The following is a 25,288-nucleotide window of genomic DNA, read 5'->3' as shown; positions in this document are numbered from 1 at the left end:
TATCACTTCCAGTGACATTCCTTATTACCAATGGCTGGCAACATTGCTTAATGCTTCCAGTGACATTCCTTATTGCTTCCAGTGGCCGACGCCATTCTTTACTGCTTCCAGTGACATCCCTTACTACTTCCAGTGGCTGACGGAATTCCTTACTCCTTCCAGTGGCCAACGCCATTCCTTACTGCTTCAAGCGATATTCCTTACTGCTTCCAGTGGCCAATGCCATTCCTTATCGCTTCCAGTGACATTTCTTATTACCTCTAGTGGCTGGTGACTTTGCTTAATGCTTCCAGTGACATTCCTTAATGCTTCCATTGGGCAACACCATTCCTTACTGCTTTCAGTGACATTCCTTACTTCTTCCAGTGGCTGATGCCATTCCTTACTGCTTCCAGTGGCTGATGCCATTCCTTACTGCTTCCAGTGGCCGATGCCATTCCTTACTGCTTCCAATGGCATTTCTTACTGCTTCCAGTGGCCGACGCTATTCCTTACTGCTTCCAGTGACATGACTTACTGCTTCCAGTGACATTCCTTCATACCTCCATTGGTTGGTGACATTCTTAATGCTTCCAGTGACATTTCTTACTGTTTCCAGTGGCATATGCCATTCCTTACTGCTTCCAGTGACATGCCTTACTGCTTACGGTGGCAGATGCAATGCCTTACTGCTTCCAGTGGCCGACACCATTCTTTACTGCTTCCAGTGACATGCCTTACTGCTTCCAGTAGTCAAGGCCATTCCATACTGCTTCCAGTGACATGCCTTACTGCTTCCAGTGGGCGATGCCATTCTTTACTGCTTCCAGTGAAATTCCTCATTACCTCCTATGGCTGACGACATTGCTTAATACTTCCAGTGACATTCCTTACTGTTTCCAGTGGCTGACGCCTTTATTTACTGCTGCCAGTGACATTCCTTACTGCTTCCAGTGGCTGACACCATTCCTTACTGCTGCCAGTGCAGACGCCATTCATTACTGCTTCCAGTGACATGCCTTACTGCTTCCAGTGGCAGACGCCATTCCTTTTTTTTTCAAAATATGTTTTATTGAACGTCTCATATTGCAGTTAGTACATACAGTGGAAAGTAAAGTGTGAGAACATACAATGAGGGTCAATCCACAATTTTCTAATTTTCACACAAGACAAAAAAAACAAAAAAAGGAAAGTAACACACCAAGGAAGAGGGGAAAAAATAAACATGGCGACTCCAATGGTAACATAACTGTGGTCTTAGATACTGAAATGTGACCGGCAATGTCGCAAATAGAAATATGAGCGGCATCAACCGGTAGGAGACAGGAGTTGCCAAAAACAATCAATAAGCTAAAAATGAAAAAAATAAAGGAAATCAAAAAGGTGAGAAAAATAATGAAACATTAAACAAAACATTAATATCTAAACATCTAAATAACTAACCAACCAACTCAGAGTTCCAAGCCATCAACCCATCCATGGACCGATCCAGCCATCTAGCAAGAAGCATAAAGGAGAGTGGGAAAAAAGGATATGGATAAGAGAAAAAAGAAAAGAGGAGAAGAGCTTGTGTGGACGGGTTATTTGAGTTATGATAATTAGATGGTAACAGGAACCTTATTTTGAATTATACCACAACGTGGACTGGAAGCACGTCTGGATCACCGTTTTAGTCCTAGGTGGCAAGATCTGAATATACCTATCCCAACATTGGAACAAGGCTGCGGCCATAGATTCCTTATGGAGAGATACCTCCAGCCAATCCATAGTAAATAGGAAGAGTAACCTACAGTAGATGTTGCCATCTCCAGGGTGTGTATCCATTGCTGTAGAATGGCCTTTCTGCCAGCAGCTGATAAAATCACCAGGAGGTTTTTTTTATCATGTTTTGGGGGAGAGGTCTGATCTGCAACACATCCAAACAGTGCCCATGTTTCATTACATTGAAAAGTCAATTTCAATGAGGAGGCTGCAAAGTTGTGTAGGGCATTCCAAAATGTCTGGATGTGTGGGCAGGTCCATAGACAGTCATACAGGTCTGTATCATGGGAATGGCATTTAGGGCAGTCAGAGGAATCAGCGGTACCCATCAAGTGACAAAGTTTAGGGGAGAAGTAAGCCCGGTGGAAGATTTTGTAAGACATCTCCTGGTACCAACTGGCGGGAATAAGCTTAAGGTTTAAGAGAAATGTATCTAAAATGTTCTCAGGATTGAGCGTCGTTGCCTGTGGAACCCACTTGTGAAGTCCCAGACGGTCCGAGTCAGGGTCAAGTTCCGGGCGAATACGTGCATATAATGTAGAAATAGAGGGCGAGATTTATTGTGTTTACAGTTTTTCCGAAAATGCGATTTTTGCTCAAATCGCCCTTTATCGCCGTTTTTTAAAATCACATTTTTTTCCAGAAATCTAATATTTAATGAGGTGTGTATTCCGGCATGAAAAGTGCAAGTAAGTGCGATGTAGGGCGATTTTCGGGATGAAAAGTGCGATTTTTTAGTCATGAAAAGGTGCGATTTTTTTAAAATGTGCGATTTTGTGATTGAAAAAAAAAAAAGCCCGGGGCTGTCACCGGCGTCCCTGGCCATTGGATGCCGGCCTGATAGGGTTAAATTCTCATTCCTAACATTGCTTAATACAGGAGAACTGCAAGTGCCAGCAGACCTCCCCCGCAGGCTGGGACTTGGAGAACCACAAGTCCCAGCATGCGGGGCATTAATGGGCCCGCTGGGACTAGTAGTCCACCTGTAAAAAGAATGTTAAAATAAAGCACACACACAGAAAAGTATAACTTTAATACACACACACAAACACCTCACTTTTACACCGCTATACATACCGATCCAGGATCCGGCGCTGGTCTCTCTGCAGCAGAGCCGGACAGCCCGGGCTGAGCCGGCTTCCTCCGATGCAGCGAACAGCTTCTGTCGCGCTGTCCCAGCGCGACACAGGCTGAGAGCGTCTCCGGCTTATGTGTCTCCATGGAGACACATAGCTCAGCCAATCAGGACTGAGCTATGCGTCTCCATGGAGACGCATCGCCCAATCACGCTCTCAGCCTGTGTCGCGCTGGGACAGCGCGACAGAAGCTGTTGGCTGCATCGGAGGAAGCCGGTTCAGCCCGCTGTCAGTGCGGGCTGTCCGGCTCTGCTGCAGAGAGACCAGCGCTGGATCCTGGATCGGTATGTATAGCGGTGTAAAAGTGAGGTGTTTGTGTGTGTGTGTGTGTGTATTAAAGTTATACTTTTCTTTGTGTGTGCTTTATTTTAACATTCTTTTTACAGGTGGACTACTAGTCCCAGCGGGCCCATTAATGCCCCGCATGCTGGGACTTGTGGTTCTCCAAGTCCCAGCCTGCGGGGGAGGTCTGCTGGCACTTGCAGTTCTCCTGTGTTAAGCAATGTTAGGAATGAGAATTTAACCCTATCAGGCCGGCGCCCAATGGCCAGGGACGCCGGTGACAGCCCCGGGCTTCAGCCCTGGACGGGTGAAGCCTGGGGGGGACCCCTTTATTGGGGGGGTCCCCACTCCTCCAGGTACCCCGTCCAAGGCTGACCAGCCACGGTGCTCATGGTGCGGCCGGGGGACCTTGTGTAAAAAGTGTCCCCCGGCTGTGGCATGACACTGCGGGCTGTTGGAGCCCGGTGCTGGTTTCAAAATACGGGGGACCCCCAGATTTTTTGTCCCACGTATTTTTGGAACCAGGGACCGGTCAAAGAGTCCGGGGCTGGTTTCAGAAATACGGGGGACCCCTACGCTTTTTGTCCCCCGTATTTTTGGAACCAGGTCCAGCTCAATGAGCCCGGGGCTGGTTATGTACAGGAGGGGGGACCTCACGCCATTTTTTTTTACATTTTTTACACATATTTTAACAAAGAACCATACACAGATCACAATGATCTGTGCATGGTTCTGACAAAATCGCCATGTTTCTGACAAAACCGCCAGTCAGGATCAGGTCTATTTTTTTTTGGAACTTTAGACCATTTTTATTTGCGATTTCCAAATTTGCATCTCATTAAAAATGCGAATTGTATCTTTTTCAATGGGGAAAACATCTGGATGCGAATTCCGGAGTTAAAAAAAATCGCACTTTTAGAAAGTGCGATTTCGCGGCAAAAAGTGCGATTTCGCGGCAAAAAGTGCGATTTATGCCGCAAATCGCCACCCATTAAAAAATCGATTTAGAAAAAAAATGAAAAAACGGCCGTTTTTGCGATATAAATCGCCAAAAACCCACCATCGATCTCTAATAAATGTCACCCAGAATGTGTGCAGGTACGAATGACAGAACCAAGACGGTTTATAATGTCTTGGGGTTGTAGTCTGGAGAGAATTGACTGTACATAATGCGTGGCTTGGGATTAAGCAAATTTATGTTGTGGTAGCAGGTGGAAATGTGACACAGCTTTGTCAAAGGTTAACGGAGTATGTGAAGTGTTTAATAAATGTCGCAGAGTTGGAATGCCAGAAGAGCGCAAGGTAGTGAAGGGAGACATGCTTTCACCATTCTGGAACTCTAAGTTGCCGACAAGGGGGAGAGACAAAGAGTGGTAACATTGCAGATGCATGGATTTCCTGGCACCTCTCCATGCGTAAATAGTAGAGGATAGGAGTAGGTTATCGTATTGGGTGGACTTCAATTGAGAGGTTTAGCATGTAAAATAAAGCTGAGAGAAAGGGTGTAGGGAAGTTGGGAGTCTAATGATACATCTGTAAAAATGTTAGAGCTAGATAGAATAGATAGATAGAATTCCTTTATTCATCTCACAATGGAGAAATTTGCAATTGTTACAGTTAAGGCCCCCATACACTAGGGCGACTTGTCCTGAGGACAAGTCGCCCCCGAATTCCCCCTGAGCTTGATAAGATTGGCACTTGATGTGCCATTTTTTTTAAACCCGGGGAGCAGGGGGGGCTGCAGAACAGGGCTGCTGGTGGGGGGCGCTGCTGAGGCAGCGTGCAGGGGACGTTGCGGGGGACAGTGACAGTGACAGAGCCGGGCAGGGGGAGGCAGGAGCTGTCAGTGCTGGAAAAAAAAGCCCATACAATGAATGGGCAGCCTGTCAGCCAATTGCTGACTGGCTGAGAGAGTGCTCAGCCAATCACAGGCTGCCCATTCATTGTGGGCTTTTTTTTCCCAGCGCTGAAAGCTTTTCCTACCCGGCTCTTGTACTGCCAACCCTGTGTCCCCCGCAGCGCCCCCCTGTCTTACTAGCAGCGCCCCCCCCCCCGCATTGACGGCTCCCGGCTCCCTGCGGAGGTAGTGCAGGCGGGGACCGCAGGCGTCGCAGAGCAGAGACTGTCGGCGCGGCAGGAGAATAGAAAGAAATCTTATTCAAAAGACTGGGCAGCCGCTGATTGGCTGAGAGCTCAGCCAATCAGCGGCCGCCCGGTCTTTTGAATAGGATTTCTTCCTATTCTCCCGCCGCTCCGACGGTCTCTGCTCTGCGACGCCTGCGGTCCCCGCCTGCACCACCTCCGCCGGGAGCCGTCAATGCGGGGGGGGGGGGCGCTGCTAGTAAGACAGGGGGGCTGTATATAAAGATATATCGGATCTGAACATCGTGGGTGCTAAAAAGCACCCATGATGGCTCAGATTCCGATATATCTTATGTTCTGTAGGTCCGACGCCGTGATCCGATGCGCGCGGGACCGCGCATCAGATCAGATGTCAAACACATGCGATTTTGGGCTGATTTCACCCGATTTATCGGATGAAATCGGCCGAAAATCGCATAGTGTATGGGGGCCTTAAGGTTCAAGTATAGATAAGGGTGAAAATAGCATAATAAGATAATAAGAACACACATGATAAGAAGTCCACAGAAGACAAAAGATTTCAGGCAAGCGGACATCTTTACCAAAGCTTTTTCTTAAGATGCTGTGTGCGTTCCTATGGATCTTTTGTTAAATCTTCTGAACTTTCATGCAGCACGTAAGATCAGAAGATTTAGCAAAAGATCCACGGGGGCGCGCATCGGATCAAAATTGGACAATTTTCGACCGATTATCGGTAAAATCAGATGATATATCGGCCGATTTATCAGAAATCGGCCAATCGTTCTAGTGTGTGGGCACCTTAAGAACATGTAGGTCTCTACAGACCATGACAGTTGTACATTCTGATTGTGTGTGTGAAGCATTATACAATAAGTTTATTTTGCCTATCATTCTCCTCTCTCCCACTATCTTTACAGAATCCAAAGCGGAGAATACATGCCAGATTGTAATATTTAATGCTAGGGAGATTGACCCCCCCTCTCTGGGTGGTTTGTGTTAATTTGTAACGACTAATTCTGTGTTTTTTTGAGTTCCAAATGAATTTAGAAACCATGGCGTTAAGAGAGGACAGATCAGATTAAGTAAGACTGGGGTCATTTGTAAGAGGTATAAAAGTTTGGGAAAACTAGCCATCTTAAAAAAGGTTACAGCGGCCCAGAAAATTGAGGGGTAAGTTTTGCTAAAGAGTAAGTTCTGTTTTAACTGTATTAATAACAGGAGTAATGTTACACGTGTATAAATTATGTGGGTGTGGGGGTAGGACAATACCCAGGTAAGTAATGTGAAAGGGTGCCCATTTAAAGGGAGGCAGGCCATCCTAGACGAGCCTCTCCAAAAATGGCGAGAGCCTCTGAGTTATGAAATTTAATTGAGAACCCAGCGAAAGATGAAAAGTTATGAATTGTGTCAATAGGGAAGGGGATGGAATATTTAGGATTGGATAGGAAAAGGAGGACATCATCTGCAAACGCCACCACTCGTAGTTCCTTAGTGCCTATGGATATGCCCTGGAAATGAGGTGATGAGGAGATATAGCGAAGGAGCGATTTGAGTGCCAAATTAAAAAGCATGGAGGAGAGGGGTCAACCCTGGCGAGTCCCTCTTTCAAAAGAAAAAAAAGCGGAACTGTTAAATAAGTTCTTCTCATCAGTGTTTACTAGGGGAGAGCAGATAGTGGAAAGCACAGATACCACAACTGGGACAAACAAACCGGATCTCAATATGGATCTCTCGACCGATGATATAATTTTGAGGCTCAGCAAAATAAAAACTAACAAATCACCAGGGCCAGATGGGATACATCCTAGGGTACTAATGGAATTAAGGGAGGAACTAGCGACCCCTCTATATTGCATTTTTGAAAATTCACTATCAACCGGTATGGTACCAAAAGACTGGAGAATAGCAGAGGTAGTGCCAATATTTAAAAAAGGTAAAAGGGATGACCCTGCAAATTACAGGCCTGTGAGTTTAACATCAATAGTGGGTAAAATATTTGAAGGAATTTTAAGGGATGGTATCCTGGAATACTTAGACCTTCATAGTTTACTTAGTATTAACCAACATGGGTTTGTGAAAAATCGTTCCTGCCAGACAAATTTACTGGGCTTCTATGAGGATGTCAGCAAAAACCTTGATAATGGTAACGCAGTAGATGTGGTCTTCCTTGATTTTGCAAAAGCTTTTGATACAGTACCACACATGAGGTTGATAAATAAAATGGTGGACCTGGGACTAGGTGCAAATATCTGTAGATGGGTAGAGAACTGGCTGTGTAATAGAGAACAAAGAGTGCAGTATCAACTATGATACCAGTACTAAGTGGAGTGCCACAGGGTTCGGTTCTGGGGCCCATCTTGTTTAACATTTATATTAACGATATCGGGATGGGGATTCTCAGCGATGTATCCATCTTTGCTGATGACACAAAACTGAGTAGAGTTATTAAATCAACAGAGGATATGAACATACTTCAAAATTATCTTAACAATCTAGATGAGTGGGCTAAAAAGTGGAAGATGAGGTTCAATGTGGATAAATGCAAGGTTATGCATCTCGGGAGACGTAACCAGTGTGCAAGTTACAACCTAAGCGGGGAGGCATTAGGTACTTCAGCACTTGAAAAGGATCTAGGAGTCCATATAGATAATAAGCTGGGTTGCAGTGTTCAATGTCACAATGCAACAAAAAAGGCCAACAGAATTCCAGCATGTATTAAAAGGGGCATGGAAACTAGGGACTCAAAAGTAATTATGCCACTGTACAAGGCATTGGTTAGACCACACCTTGAATATGGAGTACAGTTCTGGGCCCCACACTATAAAAAGGACATCATGGAATTGGAAAAAACCCAAAGAAGAGCAACAAAGCTTATTAGGGGAATGGAGAATTTAAGCTATGAGGAGAGATTAAGCAAGCTAGGACTATTTACACTAGAGAAGAGACGTTTAAGGGGGGACATGCTCAACATGTACAAATATATCAGGGGCAAATATAAGGAACTCTCAAGCACCCTTTTTACTGCAAGAAAGGAATCTAGGACACGAGGGCACAAATTTAGATTAGAGGAAAGAAAATTTCGTTCCCTCAAAAGAAAAAATTTCTTTCCGGTCAGAGCAGTCAAACTTTGGAACTCTCTTCCTGGAGAGGTGGTGTTGGCAGATACAATAAATACGTTCAAAATAAGGTTGGACAAGCATTTATTGGATAAAAATATCCAGGGGTACTAATAAGAACCATATTCTGTCTTTTACAAGGGATAAGCGATTAAAACGTAGGTTGAACTAGATGGACGCAAGTCTTTATTCAGCCTTATCTACTATGTAACTATGTAACTATGTAAAACGGGGGGGAGGTGACATTGTTAACCAGTATCTGAGCTTTAGGGTCGGTATATATAGATGCAATAAGTCCACGAATGGATTCACCAAATAGTTCACTGGTCAGCACCCGATGAAGATGAGGCCAGGTAATTTGGTCAAAAGCCTTCTCTGCATCTAAGTTGAGTAGGATGTTATTATGAAGTTGATGGAGATGTGTATGAGTTATCACCGCAATAGCTGCACGAATGCCGACCACGGATTGTCTCTCTTTAACAAAGCATAATTGGGCTGGTGAGATTAAATGTGGTAGACATTTCTGCAATCGGTTGGCCATCAATTTCGTTAGGATTTTAAAGTCCCGATTGAGGAGGGAGATAGGGTGGTAGGGACCAACCAGTGAGGGGTCTTTTCCAGGTTTCGGAAGGACTAGAATTTTGGCTTAGTTAAAGTTAGGACCTAGACCCCTGTCGTCCTTCCAGTATGTCGACCACATCGACTGTATCCCCCCACACCCACCCCTCCCACACCACCACCAGACACCCTCACCCACCTGAAGCACACCCACACCGGACACTCTCCCCCACCAGCAGCACACTCACACCTGCCCCCCTCCCCCACACCACCACCTGACTCCCACACCCACCTTCAGCACACCCAAACCCGACCCACCCACAGCACCAATGGGCACCCTCCCTCACCAGCAGCACACCCACACCTCCTATACCCACACCCTCCCCCACCAGCAGCACACTCACACATGCCCCCCCACACCACCACCGGACTCCCACACCCACTTTCAGCACACCCAAACCCACCCCTCCCACACCCACAACACCACCAGACACCCTCCCCTACCTGCAGCACACCCACACGGACACCCTCCCCCACTAGCAGCACACCCAGACCTGCCCCTCCCACACCCACAGCACCACCAGACACCCTCCCCCACCTACAGGACCACCAGACACCCTCCCACACCTGCAGCACACCCACACCACCACCAGACACCCTCCCCCACCTGCAGCACACCCACATCACCACCGGACATCTTGCCCCACCTGCAGCACACCCACACCCTCCCCCACCTGCAGCACACCCACACCCACCCACCCCTCCCACACCACCACCAGACACCCTCCCTTACCTGCAGCACACCCCCACCGGACTCCCTCCCCCATCAGCAACACACCCACACCTGCCCCTCCCCAACCTGCAGTACACCCACACCCTCCCCTACCAGCAGCACACCCTCAGCACCACCGGACACCCTCCCCAACCTACAGCACACCCACACCTCCCATACTCACAGCACTACCGGACACCCTCCCCCACCTGCAGGGCACCTTCACCCACCCCTCCCACACCACCACCGTACACCCTCCCCCACCTGGAGCACACCCACAACCACCCGACACCCTCACCCACCTGCAGCACACCCACACCGGACACTTTCCCCCACCAGCAGCACACCCACACCACCTCCGGACACCCTCCACCAAATGCAGCACACCCACACCCGCCCCTCCTACACCCACAGCACCACCAGACACCCTCCCCCACCTGCGGCCACCCTGCATTCACCACTCCCCCCACCCATGGTACTAATGCACCCACCCACGGCACCCCGCACCCAGCCACCCCATACCGCACGTGCCCATCCCCCACTCACAGTACCCATGCACCCATTCCTCCCCCGCCCACACCCACAGCAGGGAATCCTCCAGTTTACAGGTTGAGCCCCTTACGATGGTGTGAATAGCACCCATAGGGCGCAAAAGCAATGATGTATTAAAGTTACATTTTATAACATACAGTACCAATACAGTGCGCTCCTACAATACAGTGCACCCCTACAATATAGTGCGCCCCTACAGTACAGATCCTTTTCCTCTGGCTTTGTATGTGACAATAAATACCTTAGAGCCGAGCACCCATTGACCACGGCCAGCAAGTATTGCATATAATATGTGGGATACTTCTGGTCCTTCATATGCTCGATGCTGTATCTCACCAGTGCCTCCCGTAACCTGGAAAGAGAGAGAGTCCAGTTTCCTAATCACAGGTGTTGGAAAATCTGCTCAAAAACCAGACCAAGGCTAGTCCCCTGGAATGTATCTCCGTAACACTGTGATCCCTCCTGTCCTGCTCACAGCTGCATCCCTCATAGGTCTCTTCTAATGGGGATGTGATGCTGACCAATGTATTAATATCCATAATGTGAATACTCGGAGCTAGCGCCATTCTTAGATGGCGGTACTTTATTGTGGTCTATGGTCTACAGACCGCAGCTCCAACCAGACAGAGCTGACTGCGATGTCAGCCTGTGGTCAGCACTGATTGTGCATCCACAGACTCCCCCCCCCCATGCTTCCGGCTGAGCGCATCGAAGGGACAACATTCATAATGTCTACACCACAATGCCGACATGCACTAACATGTGGACAGTCGCAAGGTCATCATCACCAGAATGTGTAGAGTCACCATATGAATTGTCTGAGGAAGCAGACCAGAGGGTCAGGGTTACGCAGAGGCACTGCCCGGATACTCAGGGTTACACAGAGGCGCTGCCCAGAGGGTCAGGGTTATGCAGAGGCCCTGCCCGAAGGGTCAGGGTTACTCAGAGGCCCTGCCAGAGGGCAGCAGCGGATTGGGGACTAAAAGTGGCCCTGGAAAATGAAGTGTGGCAAATGATTTTCCAACTTCTCCTGTATGCAGAGGTGTCAGAACATTTTTTGGTTGATGGACAAGATAAAATTTTAGTTTGGTGTCCCTAGCTTCTGGCCAACTTATACAGGTCACTTGGACCTGTATAAAACTCTATAGAGCAGCATGAAGTGACTGGCCCACAGGGAACACCACACCGGCAGAGGGGGTGGGCCTCGCAGAGCAGGAGAGATGCGGGACACAAGCAAGACAGGTATCACAAGCCATGCCCATAATAAAATGTTATGTTGTAACAGTCACGTTACCCCATTACCCCATTACAGTTCTTAGGTACAGATGATCTTAGTATACGGGAAGGAGGGAAGGACAGAGGAAGAATTCCCAAAACTATAAATAGGGCAGTCAGTGTGCATGGTGGGGAGGGCTATAGAGAGTCTACTGAAGGGGAGAGGGGAAAGAGGAAGCTAGTAAAGAATTCAAATGGGTCCTGGGGTGAAACTAATCACAATATTAGAGCCATATCTAAAAATAAACATAAATTAAAATGCTTACTGGCTAATGCAAGAAGCTTAGTGAGTAAAATCGGGGAGCTAGAAACGGTGATCAGTAGAGACGACTACGACATCATTGGTATTACAGAAACATGGTGTAATGAGTCGCATGACTGGGCTATATGGAGGGATATACACTCTACATGAAAGACAGGGGAAATAGAAGGGGTGGGGGTGTGTGCCTATATGTAAATAACAACTTAACATCATGTGAGAAAAATATGAGCACAGACCTAGAAGAAGACAACTCGGAGACAGTGTGGGCAGAGATCACCGACAATAATAAAAAAACAAAAAACAAAATTATAATAGGGGTATGCTATAGACCACCAAATATAAATGAAAGGGAAGAGTCTCTTCTTTTTAAACCAAATCAAACAATCATCAAATCAGGGTCAGGTATTAATTATGGGGGATTTTAATTTACCCGACATTGATTGGGAAAACAAAACAGGTAAATCATGAAGAAGCAATGGGTTCTTAAGCTTACTTAAAGACCAGTTTATTACACAAACGGTAGAAACTCCAACTCGTGATGAGGCACTCTTGGACTTAGTATTAACAAATAACACAGACTTAGTTTAAACACAAAAGTAATTGAACAATTTCGCTAAAGCATTTGATACTGTCCCACACAAGAGATTGATTAATAAAATGGAGAACCTAGGATTGGGTGAAAATATCTGCAGATGGGTAGGGAATTGGCTTTGTAATAGAGAACAAAAAGTGGTTGTGAATGGTGCCATATCAGATACGATAACGGTACTAAGTGGAGAGCCCCAAGGTTCGGTTTTGGGGCCCATTCTGTTTAACATTTTTATTAACGATATTGGGATAGGGTTACTCAGCAATGCATCCATCTTTATGGACGATACAAAAAACTTAGCAAAGTCATCAAATCATCACCATGCTTCAAAGTGATCTTGCAATTCTAGATGAGTGGGCAAAAAAATGGAAGATGAGGTTCAATGTAGATAAATGTAAGGTTATGCACCTTGGGAGACACAACCAGTGTGCAAGTTACAACCTTAGCGGAGAGGAACTGGGTAATTCCATATTTGAAAAGGATCTAGGAGTCCAAATAGACAGCAAACTGGGATGTAGTGCCCATTGTAATGTAGCTACAAAAAAGGCCAACAAAATTCTGGCATGTATTAAGAGGGGAATGGAAACTAGGGACTCAAGGGTAATTATGCCACTGTATAAAGCATTGGTGAGACCTCACCTCGAGTACCGAGTGCAGTTCTGGGCCCCACACTATAAAAAGGACATCATAGAATTAGAAAAAATCCAAAGGCGAGCAACAAAGCTTATTAGGGGAATGGAGAATTTAAGCTACGGGGAGAGATTAAGCAATTTGGGACTATTTACATTAGAAAAGAGACGTTTAAGGGGGGACATGCTCAACATGTACATGTATATCAAGGGCCAATATAAGGAACTGTCACACACCCTCTTTTCTACTAGAAAGGAGTCTAGGACACGAGGACATGAGTATAGATTAGAAAAAAAAAGATTTCATTCAGCTAGTAGAAAGAATTTCTTTTCGGTCAGAACAGTCAAACTCTGGAACTCTCTTCCCAGAGAGGTGGTAACGGCTGGCTCATTAAATGCGTTCAAGGCAAAGTTGGACAAACATTTACTGGATAAAAACATCTGTTAGGAAGGGACAAAGTTATATTTCCACACAAGTTGAAGATTTCAAGTTAATAAACAATATATATATTCAGTATATGTACCCAAGGACTTATCCATGTGACATATCGTAATTGCAAGCTACTATCACCTGTTGTCATCAATCAAAGACTACCAGCTCAATCTATTTTGAAGCCTCATCACCTGTTGCTGTCAATAGAAGAGATCGTGAAGTGAATGTATAGCTTAAATGTATAATTACAACATGTCTTACGTCAGAGAGCCGACTAGAACTGCTGACAAGTACTAAATATGTTCTTCCATATATGTAATGATTTAAATAGTTAGCATTATCACCATATATGAAAGCACCCCCATACTATTTGTGGCCAAATATAGATAGGTTTAAAAGGTATAAATTGGATGATGTGACGACAGCAGAGGAGGAGTGCTGGGGCCCTGCCCCTCACACTATCCTCCACACTCCATGTTTTTGGATGCTGTGCTGTTCTGTTCTGTCTGTCTGGAATTAAGCAATATTGTATAATATATTATTTTGGATAAATATGTAATTACGTGTCATTTATTTATCCTCAAACTTAACAGTGGATTTATTCCCAACTTATCACATCCATGGGTACAAATAAAAAATATAATCTGTCTGTAAAATATCAGAACCTACCAAATCAGCAATCGATATCTATACCAGGTTGAACTAGATGGATGCAAGTCTTTTTTCAGCCTTACCTACTATGTAACTATGTATTCTATTTGAAGCTGATTTGAGCCCTAAACAGGACACTGTGACACTGGATGAATTATATTCTACTCTATTGAAACTTATCAACAAAGAAACAGACTACTTTCTTCATGGTACTTCACTATCGGATTATTTTAGATCCAATATGATCCCACGCGGATTTCGACTCAGAAACATCCCTACAATGGGTCGCAATAACGCAGATTTCTGCAGAAAGTGGGTGTCTATACTAAATAAAGCTAGTATGGATCTAATGGTGTAAAGGTGCGTACACACGGGGGGAGATATATTGCTAGCAATATATTGCTTGCAATATATTGCTGAGCAATATATTGCTCAGTGTCTCTTTTTCAACAAGCGACCAGAGATGGTCGCTGTTGAAAACAAACCTCTGCTGGGGGTGCCGCAGAGGTAATTAGCTGGTCGCAGGAGCAAGCTATTGCGACCAGCGATTACAATGGGGCAGAAAACGGGAGCGCGCACCCGGCGATTTATCCCGTGATTTATCACGGGGCTCGCTGCGCTCGCCACGCTTCGGGCTCGGTGGCACGCTGCGCTCGCCACACTATTCTATTCTCAACTCCACGCCGACGTGGATAGTGGGGGTATGAAAAGGTCGGAGGACGCGTACCGCCGCCCCTCGCGGGCTCGCTGCGCTCGCCACGCTTCGGGTTGACGTTGATCGTGGGGTGGCGTTAACAATTGTGGGGGCCATTTCAGACTTTAGGGTGACTATTTGGCCTCTGTGGCCCATTTAACATTGTTTCCTATGGAAAAATCGCGGCCATTGAGGCATTGAACACTAAAATCGCGTCCAATCACACTTTTAACATTGATCCCTATGGGAAATCGCGGCCATCGCATCGCACCCGTTTTTTAGTGCATACGATGGTCGCGATGGTCGCCGTTCTAGGTAAAGAGTACCTAATATTCTGTCCCATACTTCTAGAAACCTTTATGTGCTTTTACGTGTATTACTAACAAATTTTTCGTATTCAAAAGTGAGGTTCACCTGGTTGATCCATGCTCTGACCTCTGGACCGGTATTCGCCATCCAGGTGCGTGCGATCATGACTTTGGCTATTGAACTTAAATATATTGCCAATTGCCTTTGTCCGTGCGTCATCTGGTCATTTTGCCAGACCCCTAGAACATAATCTAGAGGTGTAGCATTATGAATCGGAATTCCACTTTTCTCCATTACTACCTCTATTTCTTGCCAGTACCTCTGAATCTGATCACATTCCCAGATTAAGTGATAGAATCCACATCCCATCTTTTTACATTTTGGACAATTTTGGGGGAAGTTTGGTGAGAATTTATTAATTTTTTCCGGGGTCATGTATGTTCTATGTAAGATGTTAAACTGGATTTGTTGTATTCTCATGGAATTAGTAGCTACTGTAGGGAATTTAAGGGCTATTTGCCATGTTTCTATGTCCAGTCCTGGAATTTCTTTTTCCCATTTTGCCCTGAGGGCTTCCAGGTCATCCCCCTGCGTACTAGCCAACAGAAATTGATAGCACTTCGATACAGTTTTCTCCTTTCTTAACTTGTTTATGAATATTTTTATTGGGGTATCTGCTATACAGAACCCTTGTTGTTTATAAGTACACTCCTCAACTGTAGATATCTAAAGAACATTTGGTTGGGGAGTTCATATTCTCCCTGCAACTGATTAAATGATTTTACTTTATTATTTTCATACTGTACACTTGTCCCAACCTTGATATACCATAATGAATCCATTTTCTCACCCCTTGATGTTTTTTAATCTTCTCGAAATGTTCGAGTGAGAACAAATATGTTTCTGGGTCTATAGTTACTGTACCCATGATCTTACTTGCCCACTGCCATATTTTCTTGGCCTGCATAACAATTGGGGGATAGGATTTGGGTTTGGATTTGAGCAATAGGACCTGTAGTGGTGTGTGTCCAGGTGCCACACATTCTACTAATTTCTTCAGCTCTGGGGGGCATTCTTGTGTATTTAGCCATTCTTTCAATTGCGCCATTTGTGCCGCAAAATAATAAAGCCTAAAATTTGGCAACGCCATTCCCCCTTTTCTCCTTAATCTGGTCAAAGTGGCCAACCTTACCCTAGGTTTCTTGTTTCTCCAGACAAATGATGAAATGATACCATGGATTTTTTTAAATATCACCTCTCTGATATAGCTAGGTGCATGTTGCAATGTATATAAAATTTTTGGGAGGATGACCATTTTGACCAGATTTACCCGCCCCAATACAGTGAGAGGTAGTTTTACCCAGTTTTTACATTTAATTTTAATTTCCTTAATTATAGGGTCCAGATTACTCCCAATATACCTCCCTGGGTCCTCGGTGACATTTATACCCAGGTATTTTAACTGTTCTACCCTGGGCGGGTAATGGGAAGGAAGGTTTGGCATATTAGGTTCGGCTTTGGTGATAAGCAAATGTGATTTATTTAGGTTTGTTGTTAACCTGGAGTATTTCCCATAGCTCTGTATCGTTTCAAGCACCCCGTCAAGATCTTCACTATATTCTGTGAGTCCGACCAGTAGGTCGTCAGCCTATAGGGAGATAATATTGTGGGCCGTTGGGCCCCCTCGAGCTTCTAGGAAGGCTCTTAATTTACAGGCAAGGGGCTCAATTGCCAACGCAAATAATTGCGGCGACAATGGGCACCCTTGCCTGGTACCTCGAGAGAGGCTGAATGGTTCTGATACATATCCATTGATGAGTACCCTTGCGGTAGGTGATTGATAGAGTAAAAACACTCTTTCACTGAACCTAGGTCCAAAGCCAAAGGTGCTTAACACCTGCCGCAAGAAAGGCCACTCTATAGAATCAAACGCCTTATTGGCGTCAAATGAGGCGATCCCCACACTCTTATCCATAACCCCAGCCCATTGCATATACGAAAACACTTTTCGAAGGTTGATAGTGGTTGACTTCCCTGCAATGAAGCCGGTTTGGTCCGAGTGTACTATTTCATGTATTACTTTACTCAGTCTATTTGCTATAATTTTAGCGTATATCTTAGCATCCGCCGGTATCAACGAAATTAGCCGGTATGAATCCACGCTCAGGGGGTCTTTTCCTGTTTTTGTGATGACGTTAATAACTGCCATTTATCTGTAAGAGGATATGGTCTGACCCAGGGGGTTGCTACGTATTTTTAGACTGCTTAATTCATGACTCCCCATATATTATTCTGGCCATCTATATCCCACCCCCCTTCGCTTATAAAATCTTGTCAAAAGCTATTGAGTTTGCAGCCCACACCCCCAACTCCCCCGTCATATGTATGGGTGATCTAAATAGTACCATGGATCCCCAATTAGATCGGTGGAGAAGTGGTAACAGTGGAATAGCGGGGAGCAACAGGGGACTGGCTAATTTCATTCAAAGCGTTGGATGGGCAGATCCATGGCGGATACAAAACCCCTCTACCCGCCAGTTTTCTTGCTTTTCAACATCATACGCCACTTTTTCCAGAATTGATTATATACTGGTATCCAGAAGTCTCACCCCCCAGGTCCATAGGATTGAATACAGACCGAGAGGTATCTCAGATCACTCTCCTGTGTATATGGAACTTTCTCTAGATACTGACCGGGGGTGCGGCTTTTGGAGCTTCAACTCGAATTGGCTAAACAGCATTAACAATAGCACCAATTTGGAAGATCAATGGAGGGAATATTGGGAATTCAACCTAGGCTCTGCATCAGCAGCAATACAGTGGGATGCCTTTAAGGCATACCTGAGGGGTACACTACGGAAATGTATAGCAGAACTGAAAAGAAAAAGTAGGGAGAAAATCCAGGAGATGGAGGAACTCTGTCTAGTCAGGGAAGCAGAATACCTGACCTGTAATACCGATAGCGCCTACCAGTCCTGGCAAATAGCCCAGAACACCTGGCTCGAGGTAGTGAAAGCAGAAAATGCCAAAATCATGTGCCAAAAAACGCAGGCGAAGTATCGCCATTCAGACAGGTCAGGTAAATATCTTGCTTTCCTGGCTCGTGCAGAACTTCCCTCTAAAACAATCAGTTCGATCAGAAATGAAATGGGGGAAATGGTAAACTCCACCGTACAAATCGGGGAAGCACTTAGGCTATATTTCTCCAAGATCTATACCTCCCAGTTACATCATAATACTGCTGAGATTGAGGAGTTCCTGGAAAACATCGTCCTCCCAGCACTACACAATGAAGCTAAAACAGAAATGGAATCCCCTCTAAGTATCACCGAGGTTGTCAAAGCAATTAGGGACTCACCGAGTGGGAAGGCCCCGGGCCTAGATGGGATCCCGATTGAAATTTATAAGAAATATATCAACTTCCTGGCACCCTTACTATTGGAAACACTTAACAACTGTTTTGGGGAGAGTACCGTCCCGGCATCATTCTCCGAGGCCAAAATTGTCGTGATCCTAAAGACGGGTAAACCAGCCTGTGATCTCGACTCATATAGGCCAATATCTTTGATCTCTGTTGAGGCCAAGATTTTGGCAAAAATACTAGCTCAGAGACTAAATCAACATATTCATACGTTAATCCATCAAAACCAATCGGGATTTATGCCGGGTAAGGATACCTCTGCAAACATTCGTCATCTTTATACCCATCTACAGACCACTGGCAGGGAGTGCGGCAGCCCAATTGTTGTCTCGCTCGATGCCATAAAGGCATTCGACGCGGTTGAGTGGCCATACCTTTGGGCGGTGCTCCGAGCGTTCGGGCTGGGTCCTAATTTCATCAAATGGGTACAGCTTCTGTATACCAATCCGAGCGCTCGGGTCTCCGTGAATGGATGGACCTCACCGGCTTTTGCTCTTGCCCGGGGGACGAGACAGGGGTGTCCGCTCTCCCCTGTCTTGTTCGCCCTGGCAATAGAACCACTGGCTTGCTTGTTAAGGCAACATCCGGCAATTGTGGGCCTTCCGCTAGGCGGCAGTAACGACGTTGTCTCTCTATATGCCGATGATCTTTTAATCTATCTATTGGACTACAGTAAGTCTCTTCCGGTGGTCCTGAGATTGATTGACAATTTCGGTGATTTTTCTGGATTCAGAATAAATAAGTCAAAATCGATAATTTTTCCAGTTAATCCATCCTTAAAACCCCCCCCAATATCCGCCCAGCCATTGAAATGGGTTACAATTTTTAAGTATCTCGGCATAAATATATCCTCGGACCCTAGAGACTATGTTCAATTTAATATTCAACCTCTATTGGTATGGCTAAAGGATAAATTTAAAGCCTGGACCAAACTCCCCTTGATAGTTACGGGGAGAATAAATCTCGTTAAAATGGTGGTTCTCCCCAAATTTCTATATGCATTTACCCATGCACCTGTTTACCTCCCGAAACCCCTATTCCGTAAAATAAACAGCATGATAGCGGCATTCATTTGGAATGGAGCCCGGCATAAAATAAGCTTAAAAAATCTGATGAGGGATAATGGTGAAGGGGGATTGAGCCTGCCGGACATGAGGCGATACTATCTGGCAGCTCAACTGGCACAGCTAAGACCGTGGATACTGCAGGGGGAGTATGGTTGGGAATACGCCAACAAATTAATCTCTCTTTCTATTGTTAGAGTCAACCCACTGCAAAAAATTTTACAGGGGAAATTTACTAGTGTGGATCCTCCACTAACGATACAGGCCATAAAAGTTTGGCGAGAGGCAGATCAAATACAGGGTGTAGACTTCATTGATATAGACCACCAAATTGTAGATCAACTCATTGACCATGAAGTGTCTAATTTACAGATTATAGAAGCCTGGCACCCCTATGAAGTGACCAAACTCCAACAGATTTATACGGCATCTGGCCTAAAATCATTTACCCAATTAAAAACAGAATTTGATCTGCCTCAAACATACTTTTACCGCTATTTGCAGCTGAGAAGCGCTATACAGTCATACTTCGCCAATGACTCCCCGACATTTGGGGAATCACTGACAAAAACAATATTAAAATCTAGCAATAAAAAAAAAATAGTCTCTAGGGTATATAAGACCTTGGGGAAAGAAGTGTCTAAGGATGGATTGAAATATCTTCGGGAAAAATGGGTACAAGACATCGGGGAATTAAGCGATGAGGAATGGTCATCGGCATTGAAATCCATAAACAAGGCCACTAGCTCTCTCCGGGTTCAGTTAACGCAATTATATATATTCCATCGATCATACCTCTCGGTTAAAACACTAAGTAAATTCCCAGGCAAAACCGCCGTAGCATGCCCCAGGTGTGGCGACACCTCTGGCACTTTCCTGCATTCGTTGTGGGAGTGCCAGGAGGTCGCCAAATTTTGGGAAGAAGTCAAAAAGGTAATAGTAGACACCGGGCTTAATATCGAGATATTAACCATTAAGTGCTGCCTATTAGGCATCATGGGCGATAATACGAGCGGTAACGAGAAAACCTATATCAACAATTTAGTCTCGCTGGCGAGAGTCGTAGTTGGGAGAAACTGGATGGCGAAAGCACCACCCGTGCTGAATAGCTGGGTAGTATTAGTAAACTACATTATCAGACAGGAACAATCTGTATACACAAACCGTAATTCAGTAATAAAACACAAACTAATATGGCACAAGTGGATTAATTCCACATATTATCAAATGTAATTTATATAGCTATGCCACAATGATAGTCACAATTGACTGTAATGGGGGAGGGGGGACGGGATAGAAATAATCACGGTATGTAGTAGATAGCAGACACTGCCAGGGGTATTACGAGGTAATAATTAGAATGATATCGCACATGGTTGAACTGCTCATTTGTCGTATTTAAAACACAGAACGGGAAGTATAAAGGCCATCATTATATGTGATGGGAATTGTAGAGGCGACACATTATAAATAAATTTTTTTCTTTTTTTCTGTTTGTTTATTTGACACTTTTCCTTGCCTCTCTTGTATTATTAGCGTAAACTCTACAAGTTTATACACATGCACTTATCTTCACTAAATTGTAGAAATTACTGGTTGGTAAGGTAATATTATCCGGTCGGAACTAATACACCCATTCTTAAGTATATTCAGATCACATAGCCAGGGGTCATCATCCTGACCTCAACCAGGGGATAATACTTATCTCCGAAATATCCTGCAATAACCAGTAGTACTGGTTGGTCCCCCTGCCATCTAGCCCCCAACCAGGTCAACATCCAAAAACAACTACCCAGGTAGCAATATACATATGAATCTGCCCCAAATCTCTCAAGAAGGGACCAGGGTAGCTCAAAGGTCAATAAAGTGCATTCAATGGAGGAGAGACTTGATATCGCTTGCCATACAGGACGAGCCTTTCTTAACATAGGTCAGGGTAGCGAGAAGATGGCGCAATGAGTGAAAAAACTGTATTGTATCCTGTTCATATAACAAAAATTTACTGAATTGCAACTATACGTGCGTGTTTGTATGTTGTAAGTCTTTTTTTCTATTTGTTTTTATATGTATATAAGTAATAAAGATTTAAAGAAAAAAAAAATAACTGCCTCATTCATTGAGTGGGACAGTCGACCCTCTCCTTCCATCCCCTCGAATGACCGGAGCAGATATTTAGCCATAGCAACAAGGAAAGGAAAGAATGTCACTATGTGGTGCACAAGGAGGTTGACTATAATCTAAAATCTAACTTTTATTAGGATTTTCTAAAATAGTAGCGAAGTATAAGACACAAACATCACAGAACATGAAACATAGAGTGATTTTAAAAAGGATAATATATCCTAATAGGTGTGACTGCAATACTTTTCTCCCCTTATTAGACTGGTTTATTAGATGTCAGTCTCCACGTGTCACGATCCGAGCTCTCAGACAGACTTTCTTACCGGCTAAGTGCCTCCGCAGGTTCAGCTTGCGGTCCAGACATCATCCCTGCCGGCGTCCTGTCTGCCGTGCGCCATCACCGCTGCCATCCTCCAGTCCTCTCAGCGCTGCTGAGTCCGCGGCTGCGCGGCGCACCGCTCTCCTGTCTCCCAGCGACAGTCCCCAGTGCACGGCAATCCACCTGTCTGCCGCCATTGCTCCCAGTATCCAGCATGGCGTGCACAAACACACTTTCCCGCCATAGCAGACATGGGGGCTGCCATGTTCTTCCCAGTCACATGTCTGTGCTGTCCAATCCTGTTGGTTCTGATCTCCCTGTCATACTTCCTCGGCCAATTCTGGCCACCCAGTGGGGATAAGTATGCTGGGAGCTCTCAGAACCATTGCTAGTGCTTCAGTTGTCTCCAGTGTATGGTCAGCTGTCCTTGTCTCCATGCAAGTGTATTTATCTGCTGGTGTTGTCTTCCATGCTGCAGTGTGTTCCAGGTTGTTCCATCTCCTGTGAAGTCCAGGTTATTCCACCGCCTGTGATCCTGCCTCTCAGCCCAGCGACCAAGCCTAGCTCCGGGACTCTGGTCCTTCCGATGCTCCAGCATCATCCACCATCGATGTCTCATCGCTAATCCGATATTCCGGATCTCCTGCTTCCGTCCGTCATTCCGGACCCACAGTCATCTCCCGTCCGTCATTCCGGACCCACAGTCATCTCCCGTCCGTCATTCCGGACCCACAGTCATCTCCCGTCCGTCATTCCGGACCCACAGTCATCTCCATATCCGATATCCGGATCCGATGTTCCACCATCGATACCATTCATCATATCTGTAAAGTATTGCAATCTGCATGAACTGTCATTACTCCTGCATACTTTACTGTCTGTCGTTATTACAACCATCTGCAAATAAACTCCGGTTGTATTTTACCTCTGACTGCTTATTGGCTCTGGGTGCACTGTCGCGCAGTCCATGCGCAAGGGTCCTCTCCAACCTCCCCGGTTCAGGTACCGGTCCAGGTCCCCACCAGAGGTCTCAGTCTTGTCGACTAAGCCCCCTGGTGTGACAGTAAGCACTAGCCAAATGGATCTAGCCGCAAACCAAGCTTCTCCACCCAGCCCTGTACAGCAACTGGCTGTTCGCTTGGATCAGCAAGAGGCTGCGCAGAGCCAAGTGATTCATTGTCTGCAAGATCTGTCTTCCCGGCTGGATAAGCTACAGACCACTCTCAGTGGCCCTGAGCCTGTCAGAGAACTTCCACGTCCCGTTCATCCTCCGGTAATGGCTGCTGCACCTCGCCTTCATCTATCTGTCCCCACCAAGTATGATGGGAACCCCAAGACCTGTCGAGGTTTTCTCAATCAGTGTGAGATTCACTTCGAGCTGCAACCCAGCAACTTCCCTACTGAAAGGGTCAAGATCGCCTATATCATCTCCCTCCTGTGTGGAGCAGCGTTAGAGTGGGCGTCTCCCTTATGGGAAAGATCTGATGCCATCCTGTCCAATTACAAGGACTTCGTGTCAACATTCCGGCGTATCTTCGATGAGCCTGGGCGATCAGCATCTGCCTCCACTGAACTCCTCCGTCTCAGACAGGGATCCCGCTCCGTCGGGCAATATCTGGTCCATTTCCAGATTCTGGCGTCTGAACTCTCCTGGTGTGATGGGGCCTTATACGCAGCTTTCTGGCATGGCCTATCCGATCGTATCAAGGATGAACTCGCTACCAGAGACTTACCTTCAGGTCTAAGTGACCTTATTTCATTGTGTATCAAAGTAGACCTACGCTTCCGAGAAAGGGCTGTAGAACGTCACAAGAGCGCTCCAGTTAAAGTGCCAACTTCTCCGCCTTCTTTACCCACTGCTCCTGCGGTCCATTCCAAAGAAGAACCAATGGAGATAAACCGCTTCCGTTTGTCTCCAGGAGAACGTCGACGGTTGGCACAGCTCTGCCTGTATTGTGCCGATCCTGCACATCAAATTTCTGCATGCCCAAAGCGTCAGGAAAACTCCTCCTCCTAGCCCGTCAAGGAGAGGGTAGGCTAGGAGTAATTAAGTCCTCTCCATCAGCAACTGATTGTGTCCTTCCAGTTTCCCTACAAGTTGGTCAGCATTTCAAGACTGTCTCCGCACTTCTTGATTCCGGTGCCGCTGGCAACTTCGTTACTGCAGAACTGGTCCGCAAGTGGGGGTTGCCCACTGAAAGTCTTTCCAAGACTGTCTTCCTTACTGCTGTGGATGGCAGTAGGATTCCTGATGCGACAGTCTCCCGCAGAACTTTGCCACTTACAGTAAAAGTGGGAGTCCTGCACACTGAACTTTTGTCCTTCCTGGTTTTACCCCGAGCCACTCATGCTCTGGTTCTGGGTTTACCCTGGCTCCGTCTTCACAATCCTCGTCTTGATTGGAAGACATCGGAAATCCTTTCCTGGGATCCTTCCTGCTCCGGTACCTGTCTCCAAAAGGTACTCCCAGCTCGTCATTCTTCAGCCGATGCAGCAGACCTTCCGCCTCTTCCCTACCAAGAGTACTCAGATGTATTCAGCAAGTCTGGCGCTGATGTCCTACCTCCTCACAGACCGTGGGATTGCCCTATCGAACTTATCCCAGGCAAAGAACCACCCAGAGGTAGAACCTATCCTCTCTCTCTTCCAGAGACTCAAGCCATGACCAATTACATCAAGGAAAATCTGGCAAAGGGATTCATCCGTCCTTCGACTTCTCCTGCTGGCGCAGGATTCTTCTTCGTCAAGAAGAAGGATGGAGGCCTATGTCCCTGCATTGATTATCGCGGCCTCAATGACATTACAGTAAAGAACCGATATCCGTTGCCCCTCATCACCGAGCTGTTTGACCGTGTCAGCGGTGCAACCATCTTTACGAAACTCGATCTGAGGGGTGCATACAATCTCATCCGCATACGAGAGGGCGACGAGTGGAAGACGGCGTTTAATACCAGAGACGGCCACTATGAGTACCTCGTCATGCCCTTTGGGCTCAGCAATGCCCCAGCCATGTTCCAGCACTACGTTAATGAGATTTTTCGGGACATTCTGTATCGTCATGTAGTTGTATATCTCGATGACATTTTAATCTACGCCAATAACATCACTGAACATCGTTATTGGGTCAAAGAGGTTCTGTCCCGGCTGCGAGCTAATCATCTCTACTGTAAACTGGAGAAGTGTGTCTTCGAGGTGAAGTCTATACCCTTCCTAGGGTACATTGTCTCCGGTTCTGGTCTTCAAATGGATCCAGGAAAACTGC

At 45.8% G+C, this 25,288-nt stretch overlaps 1 protein-coding gene across 2 annotated transcripts in view; it reads right to left on the bottom strand.

Annotated features, from left to right (window-relative positions):
• Positions 1 to 25,288, bottom strand: part of EXOC3L1 (exocyst complex component 3 like 1) — a 154,426-nt gene that overhangs the window by 74,226 nt on the left and 54,912 nt on the right. Inside the window, exon 8 of one of the 2 annotated variants that reach the window (XM_083165050.1) lies at positions 10,501 to 10,611. The exons of the other annotated variant lie outside the window; for it this stretch is intronic. Coding sequence (XP_083021176.1) covers positions 10,501 to 10,611 — 111 coding nt within the window. The remainder of the gene's footprint in view (positions 1 to 10,500; positions 10,612 to 25,288) is intronic. 2 annotated transcript variants of the gene reach the window in all.

The sequence above is a fragment of the Crinia signifera genome, chromosome 11, assembly GCF_055691185.1.
Source record: "Crinia signifera chromosome 11, ASM5569118v1, whole genome shotgun sequence".
Lineage (NCBI taxonomy): Eukaryota > Metazoa > Chordata > Amphibia > Anura > Myobatrachidae > Crinia > Crinia signifera.
Note: the sequence above shows the minus strand (reverse complement) of the source record. Positions and strands in the feature narration are given on the sequence as shown.